The sequence below is a fragment of the Takifugu flavidus genome, chromosome 1, assembly GCF_003711565.1.
Source record: "Takifugu flavidus isolate HTHZ2018 chromosome 1, ASM371156v2, whole genome shotgun sequence".
NCBI classification, from domain to species: domain Eukaryota; kingdom Metazoa; phylum Chordata; class Actinopteri; order Tetraodontiformes; family Tetraodontidae; genus Takifugu; species Takifugu flavidus.
In genome coordinates, this window is record NC_079520.1 from 1,878,062 (window position 1) to 1,892,698 (window position 14,637).

At 46.8% G+C, this 14,637-nt stretch overlaps 2 protein-coding genes and 1 long non-coding RNA gene across 6 annotated transcripts; 1 reads left to right on the forward strand and 2 right to left on the reverse strand.

The window, feature by feature from the left end:
- The first annotated feature begins 115 nt into the window (after positions 1-115).
- stat4 (signal transducer and activator of transcription 4) lies at positions 116-8,514 on the forward strand. 4 transcript variants are annotated; one of them, XM_057028133.1, is made up of 24 exons: positions 116-217; positions 330-458; positions 754-889; positions 2,618-2,716; positions 3,609-3,701; positions 3,778-3,856; positions 3,921-4,006; positions 4,081-4,232; positions 4,330-4,488; positions 4,685-4,777; positions 4,851-4,910; positions 5,000-5,020; positions 5,277-5,370; positions 5,468-5,512; positions 5,707-5,790; positions 5,872-5,970; positions 6,103-6,238; positions 6,465-6,517; positions 6,627-6,721; positions 6,843-6,979; positions 7,099-7,290; positions 7,382-7,424; positions 7,718-7,823; positions 8,071-8,514. In XM_057028133.1, exons 2-24 carry the CDS (start codon positions 331-333, stop codon positions 8,092-8,094), a joined length of 2,214 nt encoding a protein of 737 aa, XP_056884113.1. In that variant the 5' UTR covers positions 116-217; position 330; the 3' UTR covers positions 8,095-8,514. The 4 variants fall into 4 exon arrangements, with proteins under 4 accessions (XP_056884113.1, XP_056884349.1, XP_056884179.1 ...); XM_057028369.1 differs by lacking the exon at positions 116-217 and having other exon boundaries at positions 218-458; positions 815-889; XM_057028199.1 differs by lacking the exon at positions 116-217 and having other exon boundaries at positions 224-458; positions 3,930-4,006.
- LOC130524638 (uncharacterized) lies at positions 297-759 on the reverse strand. The gene is made up of 2 exons (XR_008950178.1): positions 597-759; positions 297-498 (listed from the first exon to the last, which is right to left on the reverse strand). It is a non-coding gene; the product is annotated as an uncharacterized LOC130524638 (long non-coding RNA).
- LOC130523302 (signal transducer and activator of transcription 1-alpha/beta-like) lies at positions 8,283-14,584 on the reverse strand. Its single transcript, XM_057028488.1, has 23 exons — positions 14,475-14,584; positions 13,976-14,103; positions 13,487-13,631; positions 13,296-13,391; positions 13,138-13,197; positions 12,854-13,054; positions 12,587-12,738; positions 12,352-12,513; positions 12,178-12,270; positions 12,004-12,063; positions 11,884-11,913; positions 11,724-11,814; positions 11,576-11,617; positions 11,322-11,405; positions 11,137-11,238; positions 10,901-11,036; positions 10,614-10,651; positions 10,354-10,430; positions 10,111-10,250; positions 9,715-9,894; positions 9,522-9,579; positions 9,383-9,443; positions 8,283-9,161 (listed from the first exon to the last, which is right to left on the reverse strand). Exons 2-23 carry the CDS (start codon positions 14,101-14,103, stop codon positions 9,090-9,092), a joined length of 2,208 nt encoding a protein of 735 aa, XP_056884468.1. The 5' UTR covers positions 14,475-14,584; the 3' UTR covers positions 8,283-9,089.
- Between the last annotated feature and the right edge of the window lie 53 nt (positions 14,585-14,637).

Here is a 14,637-nt window from a genome sequence, read left to right on the forward strand (position 1 = left end):
CCTTTCAATGTTTACATATTGTTTAGATGACGCACCAGTCAAAGGTCCTCATTACTTCGTTGTGGGCGTGAGCGTGCTCGTGTGCGTGCGTGCGTGTGTGTGTGTGTGTGTGTGTGAGAGAGAGAGAGAGAGAGAGAGAGTCTGCATGTTAAAAAAAAAACCCCAAAGTGAGACGGGGAAGTAAACGCACATGGTGAAAAGCAACCAAACGATTCAGGTAAGACACGAGAGGGGCAGAACTGCGGGAGAGACGACAATAAACTGCAACACAACATGGCTATCATTTAAGATTGGAATCCTTTTTAGTATTCTATTTTTATTTTATGTAGCATGAGCCAGTGGAAGCAGATCCAGAATCTGGAGATCAGACTCCTAGAACATGTGGACTATTTGTATGATGACAACTTCCCCATGGACATCAGGCAGGTTCTGGCCAGCTGGCTGGAGTCTCAGGATTGGTGAGTCCCAACCCCGAACGTCCCCACAAGAATATAGAATCTAGTTAAAGATAGAAACACCAATTTGTTAGGGTTGTGACATGACGATGTGGTGTAGAGGTCAGGGGTGCAGTATGGACAGGGACCATAGGTAAATACCTATGGGGCAGATGCAGTGTGACATCATTATTTCCGTCTGTGAAAACTTTGACATTTATATCAAATAGCTGCAACGAAGGTGAATCGTGAATGATGGCGTTCGCGTTGTTCTTGGCAAATGTTGAAGATCCAGATGTGGATGTGTGTGTTCTGTCAGGGACACAGCTGCCAGTGATGAATCCCTGTCAGCTGTGCTCTTCAACAATCTGCTTTCGCAGCTGGACCGGGTCCGCGCGCACGAGTTGAACTTCCTGCAAAGACACAACATGAAAATGATCCAACAGCAGCTGCAGGTGAGTCCAGAACCAACAGGAACCTCAATGTTCTGGTGCTACAGAACCAACAGGAACCTCAATGTTCTGGTGCTACATGACAGAAGAATAACCCGCCCCACTTTAGCCCACGCCTCTGTACCGACTGATAAACATCACTGAGCTCCTTTTCATAAGCAGAAGCCCACAAGTGTTAGAATTCTGCGTTTGAGAAAACAAGCTATCCAGTTTCATAAAGGAAGTAGCAACACAAAGGTGACAATGAGATTACCCAGGAGATCATTCATTTTTATAGTTTGGTTTTGTTGCTTCAATAAGGAAGTAAGAGCTAAAACATGTTTTATGTGTTCTGGGTCCCTTTGAGTGGATCTGAGCTGGACTGATTCAAGCTCCCCGCAGCTGCAGCCCCCTGGTGGAGGGCTGCAGTATAAACCTGCTCTCTTTGAGTAGGTCGTGCAGGAGCAGAGGTGACCGAGAAGGCACCTTTACCAAAAACTGTTGTCCTGGAAGGTTTAGCAACCTCTAAAAACCTCCAACGTAATGCCAAAAATATACATAAGTATCGTTACAAATCCGAAAATATTGAATAAAACAGTTTTACTCAACCGCTGAGCTGTGAACATTCACATTTTAATCTGCGAAAAAGAGAAGTGGTTTAGTAGTATTGGTGCAGCGAAGGTGAGAGGGAAGTAACCCAAAAACAGCGACCGTGTCACATTATCCTGGGCGTCACCATGGAGACCGTGAGTGCCAGAACGAGCATGGTGTCTGGCTAAGGTCAAAGCCGCAGCACAAACACGTATCCTGGAACGACACCTGCCTTTTACAGAACAAACCCGCGAGGTTCTGACCGCAGTTTCCTCACTGCGCGTGCACGTTCCAACAAAGGAAGTCGCTGCTCTGTCGCTCTACAGCAGCGAGTGTTTTGGGTTGCAACGAGCTCCTCCACCAGACGCGCCGTCTGAACGCGCCATGATTCAACTCCTTGACCAAAGTCAAGCGGGACGCGTCAGGAAAGCCCCTCCGGCTTTGAACATGATGCATTTGGCCTTTTCATCATCAGACAGCCAAGTGGGCGCAGATATCACAACGGTTTCATAACGGCTGTTGATGACAGCAAAAACGAGAGTGTGGGTGTGTGTTGATGCGTCCTCGACCAACAGCCTGGCAGCCGTGGTCGCGCACGGAGGTTCAGAGGTGGGTGGAGAAGATTCCTCTTCACTCAGCGTCTTTATTTTCCCTCTGAGCTGCTGAATGATGAAGAGGAGGGAAGGTTTGTGGCGTTCTTCCATCTACATGAGCCACATTCTCTCTTCGACAGACGTCCCCTCTGTTCCCAGATGTTCACAGGGACGTCATCGAACTTTAAATGAAGATAGAAGTTGACACACAGCAGCGCCGGGTTGAAGATCGTTTCCTCCCAAATTTACTCTCGAACAACTATGTAGCTAAACTCACACTACCGTTTGCCCCCATTAGCCCGTATGAGATCTGTCTTTGCCTCCAAGCAGGTTATTTTGCCTGGTTAAAGGAAGGTTGACAGTGATGACACTTTTGAAACTGTCGTTCCTACACCACCTCTCCTGGTTCCCATAAATACCTGCTAACATGTGGAGACCTGCACCGACATATTTCACATCTTATTTCCTCATCCTAATATAACAGGTGTCCCTCCCTTACTGTGTATGTGTGTGTGTGTGTGTGTGTGTGTGTGTGTGTGTGTGTGTGTGTGTGTGTGCTGCTTCTCAGGTGAAATACTCCAGCAGCCCTGTCAATATGGCCAGGGTTATTTCTACGTGCCTGAGAGAAGAACGTCGTATCCTCTCCAGCGTCTGCATGCAAGAACAGGTTTGTCTCCTCTGAGGGATTTCCCGGCATCGGAACAGCTGCTGCCTGTAAACCAGGGCGACTATCAGGAAGAAACACACTTGCACCCATGCACACACACACACACACACACACACACATGCACACGCACGCAATCATAACAAATTACTCAGTCAGTTTAAGAAACACTGATGGAATGGAAAACTAAAGAGTCGTACCAGACTGTGTCCTAACGGCACTGAGCTGCTGCCTGTTGGTACGTTAGCCTTCATGTTAGCCTTCATGTTAGCCTTTAACCCAGCCTTTGAGTATCGTCGGTGACAGAAGGGAGTTTATTAAACAAAGATTAAAGTCTAAGGTTGAGTATTTGTGAAGATGTCAGTGCTGCGTTGAGGGCCAGTGTAGCAGGAGGCAAAAGAATCTGTTTACGACGCTTAGTTGGAGGAGCGCTAATCTAATATAGTGTGTATAATAATCTAATATAGAGGTTTGTGTTATCATTTTGGTACTTATCATGTAATTAAATATGCAACCAGATTCAATGTCCACTTTAAAAAATGATAACGATTTATTATTGTGTATATCTGGGACAGAGAGAAGCACTTTGACCCCATTCCATCACCGTCATCAGGTCACAGTTTGTGCTAGATTGTTTTGAGCTCACAGCCAGACTTTCCCGGCTGGACTCTTTTCCCATTGTTGACCTGCCTTGTTCACCTGTGTCCCTGTAATCACCTCGTTCCTGTCTGACCCCTGTCTGACCCTTCCCCTGCCGGCTCCCCGCCTGGTTTCATCCATCTGATCTCCTGAACTCAGATTTATTGTTCCTGTTTTACCACAAACGGGATAACTTCCTGCTTATGACTGGGAAAAGCTGCTTTTTATCCTTCTTTATCTTTGGTTTTACCAACAGGGTCCACTGGAGAAATCCTTACAGAACTCTGTGGCCTTTGAGAGGCAGAAGAACATGGATAACAGAGTCGGAATCATCAGAGGCACCGTGCAGGTAACGGAAACACACGTCAGGTGGGAACGTATAGAAAATATCAGGAAAAACATTAAACAGAATTCTCTGCGTCTAGTTGATGGACCAGGCTGTGAAATACATAGAGGACATGCAAGAAGATTTTGATTTCCGATACAAGACTCTTCAGTCTCGAGGTGAACAGAGCGAGATCAGCGAAAAGAAAAATCCCGCGTTGGTGGTTTCATGTGTCTTTGTCAGACTCCACAGATCGGAACGCTGACTGCATAAAACAGGAAGTGACGCGACTGCAGGACATGCTCAACAGACTGGACTTCAAGAGGAAGGTGGGTGTCATCAGAAGGGGCAGCAGAAGAAGTAATCAACTCGCTCCATGATCTGTTGTTCTCACTCCCATCAGGAGATTCTGTCAAAAATGGACGTCGCTGTCAAGGAGATCGAAGACCTGATGACCTCTCAGCTCAGCCCGGAGCTGCAGGACTGGAAGAGGCGCCAGCAGATTGCCGCCATCGGCGGTCCACTGCTGACTGGTCTCGACCAGCTGCAGAACTGGTATTCAGACTATTAAATCCACTGAAGCAAGTTAAAGGAGGTTTTAATCCAGAACACTTGGGTAATGATTGGGTGACGTCTGCCTTCTTCTCCTCAGGTTCACTCTGACCGCCCAGAGCCTCTTCCAGATCAAACGGCAGCTGGACAAACTGGGGGAACTGGTCATAAAGGTCACCTACGAATGCGACCCGATCCCCCTGCAAAAGCCCCAACTGGAGGAGCGAGTCAAGTACCTGCTCTACCACCTCATCAAGAGGTACGAACTGGACCCCCTGCTGCTGCTTTTGAACAATTAAAAATTCCCCCGGGCTACACTGAACGCATCACACCACAGTTTAAACGAGGCCACATTTGAATGTCAACCGCAGCCACCCTGCAGTGTAGAAGGGGCCTGTTTCAGGCCTGTGACAGGCGTCATCAACACTTTTCTAAGAGGCGTGGTGTGTTCGCAGCTCCTTTGTGGTGGAGAAGCAGCCGTGCATGCCCCCGCATCCGCAGAAACCCCTGATCATCAAGACCGGCGTGCAGTTCACCACCAAAGTCAGGTATCTACCATGACCTCACTTCCTGCTCAGCCTGATGTCAAAAGATCCTTTCAGGATTTATTTCTCATCCTAGGCTCCTGGTTAAACTTCCAGAAGTTGATTATCAGCTCAAAGTCAAAACAATATTTGACAAGTGAGTTTTATTACGTCACATTCATGTGCAAATATATAGGAATGTGCTTTCCACTTAAAATATTTCTCTGTGTGTGTGTGTGTGTCTAGGGACCTCCCTCCAGGAAGAGTGTGAGTAAAAACCACCAGGAATTCTGCTGATTAGCCCTAAATTATCACTTATGTGCCTCCTAAATCCTGCATGTCAATAATTTATCTTCATGTTAAATAAAGAACGAGAAGGATGAAATAATCTGGGCTCAATTTGTGAGGCGACCTCTTTGTTTCTCAGCATCTAAGGTTGTTTGACGCGGCTTTGAGTCCAACGGTAACAGCGTTTCGTGCGTCTGACCTCAACGGCTAAAATGTTTTTCTTCTGAAATTTCAGAAGTCGTCAGTTTTTCATCCTGACCAACAACACTAAAGTCATGGACATTGAGGATTATTCCAACGGCTGCCTCTCCGTGGAGTTCAGACACTTGGTACCTGAGTTATATAGCTCCCTCTGAAATGGCGATATTTGGAAGTTCCTGTCAACTGTGTCCAAATCAGTCAAATGACTTTTTTTTTGCCTTACAGCAACTAAAAGAGAAGAAATATATTAACGGAACAAAGGGCAACGAGGTGAGAAACGCAGTAAAAATGAGCACTCATGTCTCACAAGAGTGATACTTTTGGTGGTTCTTCATCAGGAATTGTGTGGCGAGACGCAGAACACAACAAGCTCAAACTCTCTGTTGTCGTTTGACAAAGCCAAACGAATAAAGAAGCGATTTTGTGTGGGAATGTTCGTCTGGACGTGTTTTCGTGTGTTTCAGGGCCTGCTGTCTGTGACCGAGGAGCTTCACTCCCTCAGTTTCGAGGCTTGTTTCACGGTGCAGGGCCTCACCATCGACCTGGAGGTCAGAGTCTCCCTCTGCTGTCATGGCTGCTGGTGCTGTTGTTGCCAGTTGTTCACTCACAATGTGTGCGAATCCTTCCAGACTTCTTCTCTACCATTGGTGGTCATCTCTAATGTGAGCCAGCTGCCTGGAGGCTGGGCGTCCGTCGTGTGGTACAACCTCCTGACTGATGAACCCAGGGTGAGCCGCCGCCCCGGCTGCTTAAGGAATATTATTATCACAGTATAAATGATAATAGTACCCCGGGCTGGTGTGCATGTGTGAGCGTATCAGTAGCTTCAGTCCAATCTTCCCGTTCGCTATGACCCTCAGAACCTGGCCTTCTTCTGCAACCCGCCTCGGGCCACCTGGAGCCAGCTCTCCGAGGTCCTCAGCTGGCAGTTCTCCACCCTCGCTGGTCAAGGCCTAACCAAGGAGCAGCTGAGCACGCTCGGAGAAAAACTCCTCGGTACGTTTTTGGGTATTTTAGACTGTCGTCTGAGATGTGTGGGACCATTCATATTTATTTGGCTTTTTATTTATCTGCTGGTTACTTCAGCTGCATTTAAAATCATCATGTTCTAGGAAGATAATCAGGTTTCATTAAACTGTAGCCTGATGACCTGAGTGGATGTTTGGTCAAGTACCTTTCTCCACCATTCCCTCTAAGTTGGGGACGTTTCATGTCTGCGCAGGTCAGCACGCCTCCTGCAGCGAGTATCATGTGTCCTGGTCAAAGTTTGCTAAGGTAGGTGAGACGTCAGCGAGAGGCTCGTCCTGCATCGCTGATCCTGCCTGAAGCTCCTGCAAATGCCCCAGAGATGAACCTGTCCTCCGTTATTCCATCATTACTCCAGGAGAACATTCCAGGAAAGCCCTTCAGTTTCTGGATGTGGCTGGACTCCATCCTGGAGCTCATTAAAAAGCACCTGCTGCCAGTCTGGAATGCCAAGTGAGTCCATCACGATGTCTCACGCCTCTCTGGGGGGTGGGGGCTGATGACGTTCAGGGCTCCATGTTCAATAGATGCATGTTTCTACCACAACAAACAAGCTTCCGTGTTCTCCCGGCAGCTACATCATGGGGTTCGTGAGTAAAGAGATGGAACGGAATCTGCTCAAGGACAGAGAACCCGGAACGTTCCTGCTGCGCTTCAGCGAGAGCCACCTCGGAGGAATCACCTTCACCTGGGTGGAGCACAAGGACAACGGTGAGCTCCCTGTCAGGCTACCCGACAGACGGGTCAGGAGTGCAGGGCTGCCGGTGGCTGCAGACACGGGGGAGGATTTGTCCGCCTGCTGCATCGCTAACTGTGATCCTGTCCAACAGGAGAAGTGAAGTTCAACTCCGTGGAGCCCTACACCAAAAACCGCCTCAGCGCTCTGCCCTTTGTCGACATCATCCGAGACTACAAGGTGATCTCGGACGGCGTGGTCCCGGAGAACCCGCTCAAGTTCCTCTACCCCGACATCCCCAAGGACGAGGCCTTCGGTCGGCTGTACAACAGCCAGAGAAGCAAAGGCAAGAGTGGAACAACAGTTTGAAACTCTGATGGGTTTCAGCACCCGTTTGCTGACTCTGCTGAAGCATTTTTCTATTTTCACACCCCCAGTTTACCCGTACATCCCGTCTACGCTGATCCCCATCTCAGTGCGGTGAGTTCTCTCTAGGAATTATTTTAGAATTTGCAGATTTTCCTCTTGGGAATAAATGATAGAGACAACAACTGCTGAAATGCTGAAACACGGTAGAACGGTAGCGAGGAACACCAGGAATCACAGATCCTGACTGGAATAGATTTTCTATCTGGTTCTGGATTCTCGATCTGGACCAGAAAGAGGAGTTTGTCGTCTCATTTAATCTCCTTAAGGATGTAGCAACACGGCTAACTGTCGTTATGAAGGACGTGAACGTTGAAGCTCACGGATTTCTGTCTTGATCCTCCCAGTGAGAACTCGAGCACCACGCCAGCTTCCAATCAGTCTCCAGAGCTGCCGATGACTCTCGGGGAGTTCGACTTGCTCCGCGAGCAGCTGTGTTTTGATCTCGACACCGTAAGTTTTCACACACTCTCCTCAAATAGTTATGTTCTGCCCCCCCCAATATTAGTGGCATCATCGAGGGTCCGGTCAGCTGTTTGTGTGCTTCTCCAGTTTCCCCTCAGACTGGTTACTGATGGTTAATTAAATCTAATTAATATTATGTGTAATCCCTTATCAACATTATATCTTAATGTTAGTTTGATGCTAATTCTGACTCATGTTCTGCTGCTAATGGGATGTTCCTGTGTTCGTTTTCCAGATGAGTCCTCCATATTCAGAGTAAAGAGGCGACAGATGTTCCTCTTTCCTGTCACCATAACAACCAAAGCCTTCGCTGTGTTTAATTGATGGAAATATCATGTTTGGCTTGTTAAATTCAGAGCAGGATTTATTCTACTTTTTCTATCTCCATTATTGTTTGACAAGCGTGGTGTTGTACTTTTGTATTTTAACAGTTTGATTTTGTCTAAAGGTTTTTTTTGAATGTATATAAAATAAGCTGAGTTTGATCTGAAGATCTGTGCTGCTTTACTGTTCCGGCCTGTCTGTTTCTGTCCCGTTCAGTCCCGTTGGGTGTCGCCCGCAGCTTTACCACAGCGAATATTGTCGCCCTCTTTACAGAAACGTTGAGATAAATGAGAAGGATGAACAGACACGTTGTTGTGACCTTCACACCAATAATAAAGTTGTGGTTCTTCTCTAAGCAGCCTTTAAATTTCTTCTTGTAAAGTGCTGAGAAGTCATGATGGGCAGTGGTTATGAAGCAGTTGTGGTCTGTTGTTGTCAAACACACCTTGTTTATTCAGCCACATGCACAAAAATGTTCCCTTTCCTTTAATTCTCCACAGTTTGAAAGATAATTAGAATACTGAAAACATTTTTTCAGAGAAAAAAAGAAAAGAAATCATGTTTCCACTGCAGTGAACATACATGTGAAGTGGAACCTTGATGGTAACCAGTTACTCAGCGAAAATATCAAGACAACATTAGAAAGAGTTTAACTCCCTCCAGAATGAGGAAGTGAAAGGTGCAAAAGCTTTACAAATGCTTGACATGGATGCCCTAGATGTCCTCTATACAGAGCAAAAGGAGTTAAAGCCAGAGTCTGCTGTGGGTGGGCGATACTCTTCGTAACAAATGTCCTCCGCGGACGACGTTTCAGTGCAGTAAACTCCCGGATGTTTTGGCAGCAGAAATCATAAATACATTCATTAGGATTCTCTCCTCATCTTTGTATTCTGATGAAATAACCTGATAAAAATGGAGAAGTGGACGTGTTCAGGGTGCAGGAGGATGTTCCGCAGTGAACATTTCAGGGAAGAGTTCCTCTAAGAAGTCAATGACATCAGGCTACAAGGACACAGAAACACGCGGTGAGGTCGAGAGCAGAAGCTAAAGCGCCGCTAGTTTTAAACGTCAATAAAGTTAGAACATGGCCGCGACCCGTCCCGCACAAAGATGCCATCGAAAACAAGTAAAAACAGTATAGAACTATAAATAAGAATAAATACAGGACTGCTGGGACCAGCAGTTTGTAAGTGTGTATCAGGAATTTCAAATGTCAAACTCACAGTTACGTTTACATCCACTTCCATCGTCTCGGGAGGAGGCGACGGCGGTGGCGTAGGACACCTGTAAAAACAACAACAACACACTCAATAAACTCATTAAACTCTGATGTCGATGCATTTATTGTATTTGCAGCCTTACATGGACATGGGGACGAGTGGTCTCAACACGTAACCGTTGAGGGTCTTATTCAAGTGTTCTGCATGGTCAGAAGGAGAGTAACACTCCAGGATGCTGGTACCTGCCTGGGATGTGTGTGTGTGTGTGTGTGTGTGTGTGTGTGTGTGTGTGTGTGTGTGTGTGTGTGTGTGTGTGTGTGTGTGTCAGACCTTACCAGTTATCCTGTAGAAGCGTTTAAAGGCGCGGTCTTTAGGGATGTCTGGGTAAAGGTAGACCAGCGGGTTACTGGACGCACAGTTCTGAGGTCTCAGACTGTAGAGGTTGATGACGTCCGCCAGACATATTATTGACAGCTCCTCTTTGACGCACGGCTGCACAGCGTGCACGTGCGTGTCTACAAGGGACCCACACAGACACACAAAGCAAATATCTGAAAGATTTTCTCTGTGACTGTAAAGTGGTAGAAAAGTGTAAATGCACATGAATTTTCCATTTAGTTAAACTCTTGAAGGCACGATGACGGGAAGATAAAGTAGAGTTTTGACTCGGTACGCCACAGCGTGAAGGTGAAGGAGCCCTTTTAGAACTGAAGATGCCTGTGGCCACATACCGCCATTGATGTGCTCCACCCAGCTGAAGGTGATGGCCCCTTCTTTGCTGCTCTCGCTGAAACGGAGCAGAAAGGTGCCGTTGGGCTTCTCCCGTAAAAGGGCCAGTGTTTTCTTCCTGCTCACGAACCCCATGATCAAGCTGCAACACACGAGCGATGGAAAAAATGAGAAGGATTTCCTGCTGCCTATTTCTAACGCGTTAATGTAAATAAGAAAGTCTTATTTTCTAAATTCAGTCTTACCCATCCCTCCAAAGGTCCACCAAGTGTTTCTTGATCAAATCTAGGATGCCATCAATCCAAATCCAGGCATTGTCATCCTACACACACACACACACACACGGACACACACACGGACACACACGGACACACACACACACACACACACACAAGAACAGATGACAACATGGGCACAGTTGCGTTTTCTTCTCCTTCAAATATTCACTTGCGTCTCCATCAAGCCCGTTCGGAAAACAAGCAACAACCAGAACCTAGATTCTCACCTTGGAAAACTTGGTCCAGTGAACAAGATCATCAGGATCTGTGAGGAATGGACACAGTTTGAGTTCATTGGGAGACGTTCAGGTGCCATCCTCTTGTCGGGGTATGGGATTATGGGTCTAGAACAGTTTTCATGCTGACAGCTAGAAGGCTAATTTAGCATTAGCAGCTAAAAACCTCTCGCGGATTTTCTTTTCCAATTATTCTTTTTCCCTTCAAAATCACCTTTATGACCAATTTGAAGCACGTGTCTAATAATTTCATATCTCAGGCAGTAAGAGCCTCTTACCCGCGAGTTTGTCTTTGAGATCTGCGAGCTGGTTTTCATCAAGCTCTCGTTGGCCAACGGTCAAAAACTGCCAGCTCAGAACCTGTGACAGCTCTGTCCATTTGAGGGGGGGTGGGTCCACAAACAGTGACAGGTTCTACAGCAGAGGAGGGGGCGTAAGGACGCTCTGTTATTTAGGCTTTAGCCTTTTTCTGGATGTTCCATCTGAACTGGGGTGTAGGTTCATGTATCTTTACCATTGGTTCGCTGGTGCAGAGCACGCTGCACCACATGATGGAGGCCCAGGCGCTGCCCACCTGATTACTGCTGGAGATCACCACCACGGGCAGGGTGCTGGCCTGGACCGACACAGGAGCAGACAATCACTCAGAACTGCAGCGCTGCGTGTGGCCGTGCCACTGCTGCCTCCCCAGGCGCTCACCTCGATGGTGCACTCCAGGCCAGCATGCCGGAAATCGGTCACAAAGTTAACCAGGTGGAGTTCTTCGGTGACCCCCACACGAGTCTGATGACGGAGAAACAGGCAGAGTTTTTCTCTTTTCATAGCATAGACTTTTCAGAAAACTGAGGCTGTTCAACAGGAGTTTGTGGTGCTAAAAGACACCAAATGTTTCCATAAAGCTTGTTTGTGGAAGTTCATTTGACATTCAGCTGCATACGAATGTGCCTTCTCACCTCAGGAGACCCTTTGGACTTCACTTTGGCTTCTTTAAGTGACTGAAAAAGACACAATGGTTGTATTTGATAAGGAGATCTTCCACCAATCAGAGGCTGGTTTAAAGGACACGTCAGCAACAGTGCAGCTGGTTGGTCAGTTTCCTACCATGTGACAAAATTCTGCCACCAAGCCTCCACCCGGCGTGTCCTCGTCCAGGACCTTAAAGTCGTCCTTGCTGACGCTAAATCGACGGAACCTGAAACAACAGTTTGTTCTAAAAAAAAAAAAGAATGAACGGAAACGTTTTGACAGCACTTTTACTCACCCTTTAGTGGTGCTGTCCTCTTCAACGTGCCTGATTTTAGGAAAAACGATGACAAATGTTTTTCACGATTTCCTTATGAAGCAGCGATGTGAGAGAGAAGATTCTTCAAGATGAACTTACTTGTCGAATACAGGTTTGACTTTGAGCTGGTACTTGAATTTTGGAAGGTTTGCCAAGAACCTGAGGGGATAAAAACACAGTCAAGAAAATACGTCCCTCATCGGGTTCCGAAGCCTCCAAACCTTTTAGAGATTTCTGTCATTTCCTTCAAAGGTGAACCGCAGGAACACACACCTTACTGACACGGTGAATCGCACTCCGGTCTTGACTATGAGTGGGCGCTGAGCTAACTTGGACATGATCGGCTGTTTCTCAACCACCAGAGCGCTGCAGAGACACGGCGACAGATCAGACGCACACAACGGGCCTCAGAAATCCACACAAACGTGTTTCAGGTCGCCGTCTCACCTCTGAAGCAGCCTGATGCACAAGGAGGAGGCAGCTTTCTCGATCTCCTCCAGGGGAGCAGAGAATTGTGAGACCTCTGCGCTGTTGTACTTCCTGTCCTGCTGCTGAAGTTTCTGAAGCTGTTCGCGCAGCTCCAGGAGCATTTCCATGACAGAGGAGAACCTGCAGGTGCAACATCAGCCCGTCTGTGCTATGAGGCCTCCTCAGCATCCTGAAAGGTCACTGTGGTTCATACCAGCTCTGAAGATCCTCAAGAGAGGTGTTGACTGGACTCCCAATGCAGGACAACTGCTGCCTGCGCTTCCACGCGGGCAGCTCCACATCTGTGAGGGTCTGCACAATCTCCTCTGCCACTTTTACAATGTTCATTGTGGACTGCAGCAACATCTGCATCGCAAAAACATCCAGGAGGCAGAACAAGTCTGCTTATTTTCACTGGTCACCTTCACTGATCATCACAGCCCCCAAATAACGTCCTTGTCCAGTTGGTGCTGTCGTGTACCTGTTTTTTTTGGGTGATAATATTGGCCTGTTTCTGACATTTCTCCTCCACGTTAGCAAGAGACCGGGCCAGTCCAATGTGCTGCTCCTCTGGAACCCTCTTCTTCATGCCCTCTGTGACGCCTTGGTCTCTGCAGGCGTCTTGTATGAATTCCAGTCCTTCGTATATGTCCTCGAGAGACTTATTTTGTTTCTTTATCTCCTGTATGAACATCAATCCCTCAAACGTGTTAAATATTCAGCATCTTTGAAAGTCAAGGGTGTGATTTAAAAAAGTGCTTTTACCAAAGTCAGACTCTTCAGATGATTGATCTTACTGTCAAGATGTGTCCCTTTGGGTTGAGCCTGATTAGAAAACATAGGCTGGTTTAAAATATGGACAAAGGAACACAAAGCTATTTCCACACTTGATAAAACACTGACCAAGCCTCTGGTCATCCTACCTGTTCCTCAGAAGCAGAATTCAGAATTTTCTTTTCCTCTTTCAGGCACTCAGACAAGATCAAGGCCAAGTTTTTTGGCCAATCTTGAAAGTTTTTCTAAAAATATAAAATAGGAAAAAGCTAGAAATCAACTCACACCGAGGCCACGTCACCCTATGGAAATGGGAGGGTCACAGAATGGTGCATCTTACCAGCAGGTAGTCTCTCATCCCGGCATAGTCAGGTTCCAGTAACATGGTGTTTTCCCGTGCCGAACGCTCCCTCTGTTCCTCCAAATACTCCAGGAGTGACTGGAAACAAGCTCTGGCTTCACCTTCGTCCACTGCAGCCAAACACCTGACATGAAAGGAAATGGTGCTCGTCACCAGTGTGGGCTTACACTAAACCCCTGATAACACATATATGAATGCTTTAAATGACATGAACATTGTTTACATATTTTGCTAATATTAATATTGCATTACTGCATCATCCATACATTCATTTCTCTTTTTTTTATCCCTGTCAGGGGTCACGCGCCATATGTGGGAGCCACATATGAGTGAAGGCAGGGTACACAGTCGCCTGCTCGAGGGTACCTCAGCAGTCCTCTGAAGGTGTCCCGGCACCCCTCCCTACTAAAGTAACACCGATGACCAGTCGTCAGCGATGACCAGTGGTCAGATATTTATCCACCTTACCAGTTGTGACTCTCTATCTGAGAGCACAGCCAATGTCGTATGTCTCTGGGGAACCTTCCCTCATAGAGCTGGATCACACGACTCTGGAGCCCCCGATCCAACCGCAGCAGTTTCTGCCATTGAGCCATCTATGGAGGCAGGAGACGAGCATTACATGTCACATCATGAAGGATGGCAGCAGGCTAAAGGCCTAAAAGATCGTTAGATCTGTGGGCAGCCTTTAAAATACACCAAAGCAAATAGATGTGATAGAAGTAATAGTTCTACAAAGTGACAGTGCAGTCTGCTCATAATGTGACAGTATTCAAGTTTGCAGTATTTCGAGGTTAAAATGGAAAAGCTCGTGACATGTATCTCAAATCTTCCCCCAAAATAAGTATGTTAACAGACAATTACTAAATAAAAAGATGAGATGAGAAAATGCTGACGTTCCAATAAAAATGAACATCGACTCTTTTTCAGTCACTAGATAATTAATAATAGCAGAATAATTTCTTACCCTTCGTTAGTGATGTTAGTAAAGTTAACTATTGTTTTCCATAAACTGCTACGACGAAGGAAATCAAAACTACCAGAGAGGGAAGGGGGGTTATATACCGAGTGGGCGTGTTCATGGATCACATGGGCGTGTTCTATGGTCACGTGACTTCCCGAGACTCGTC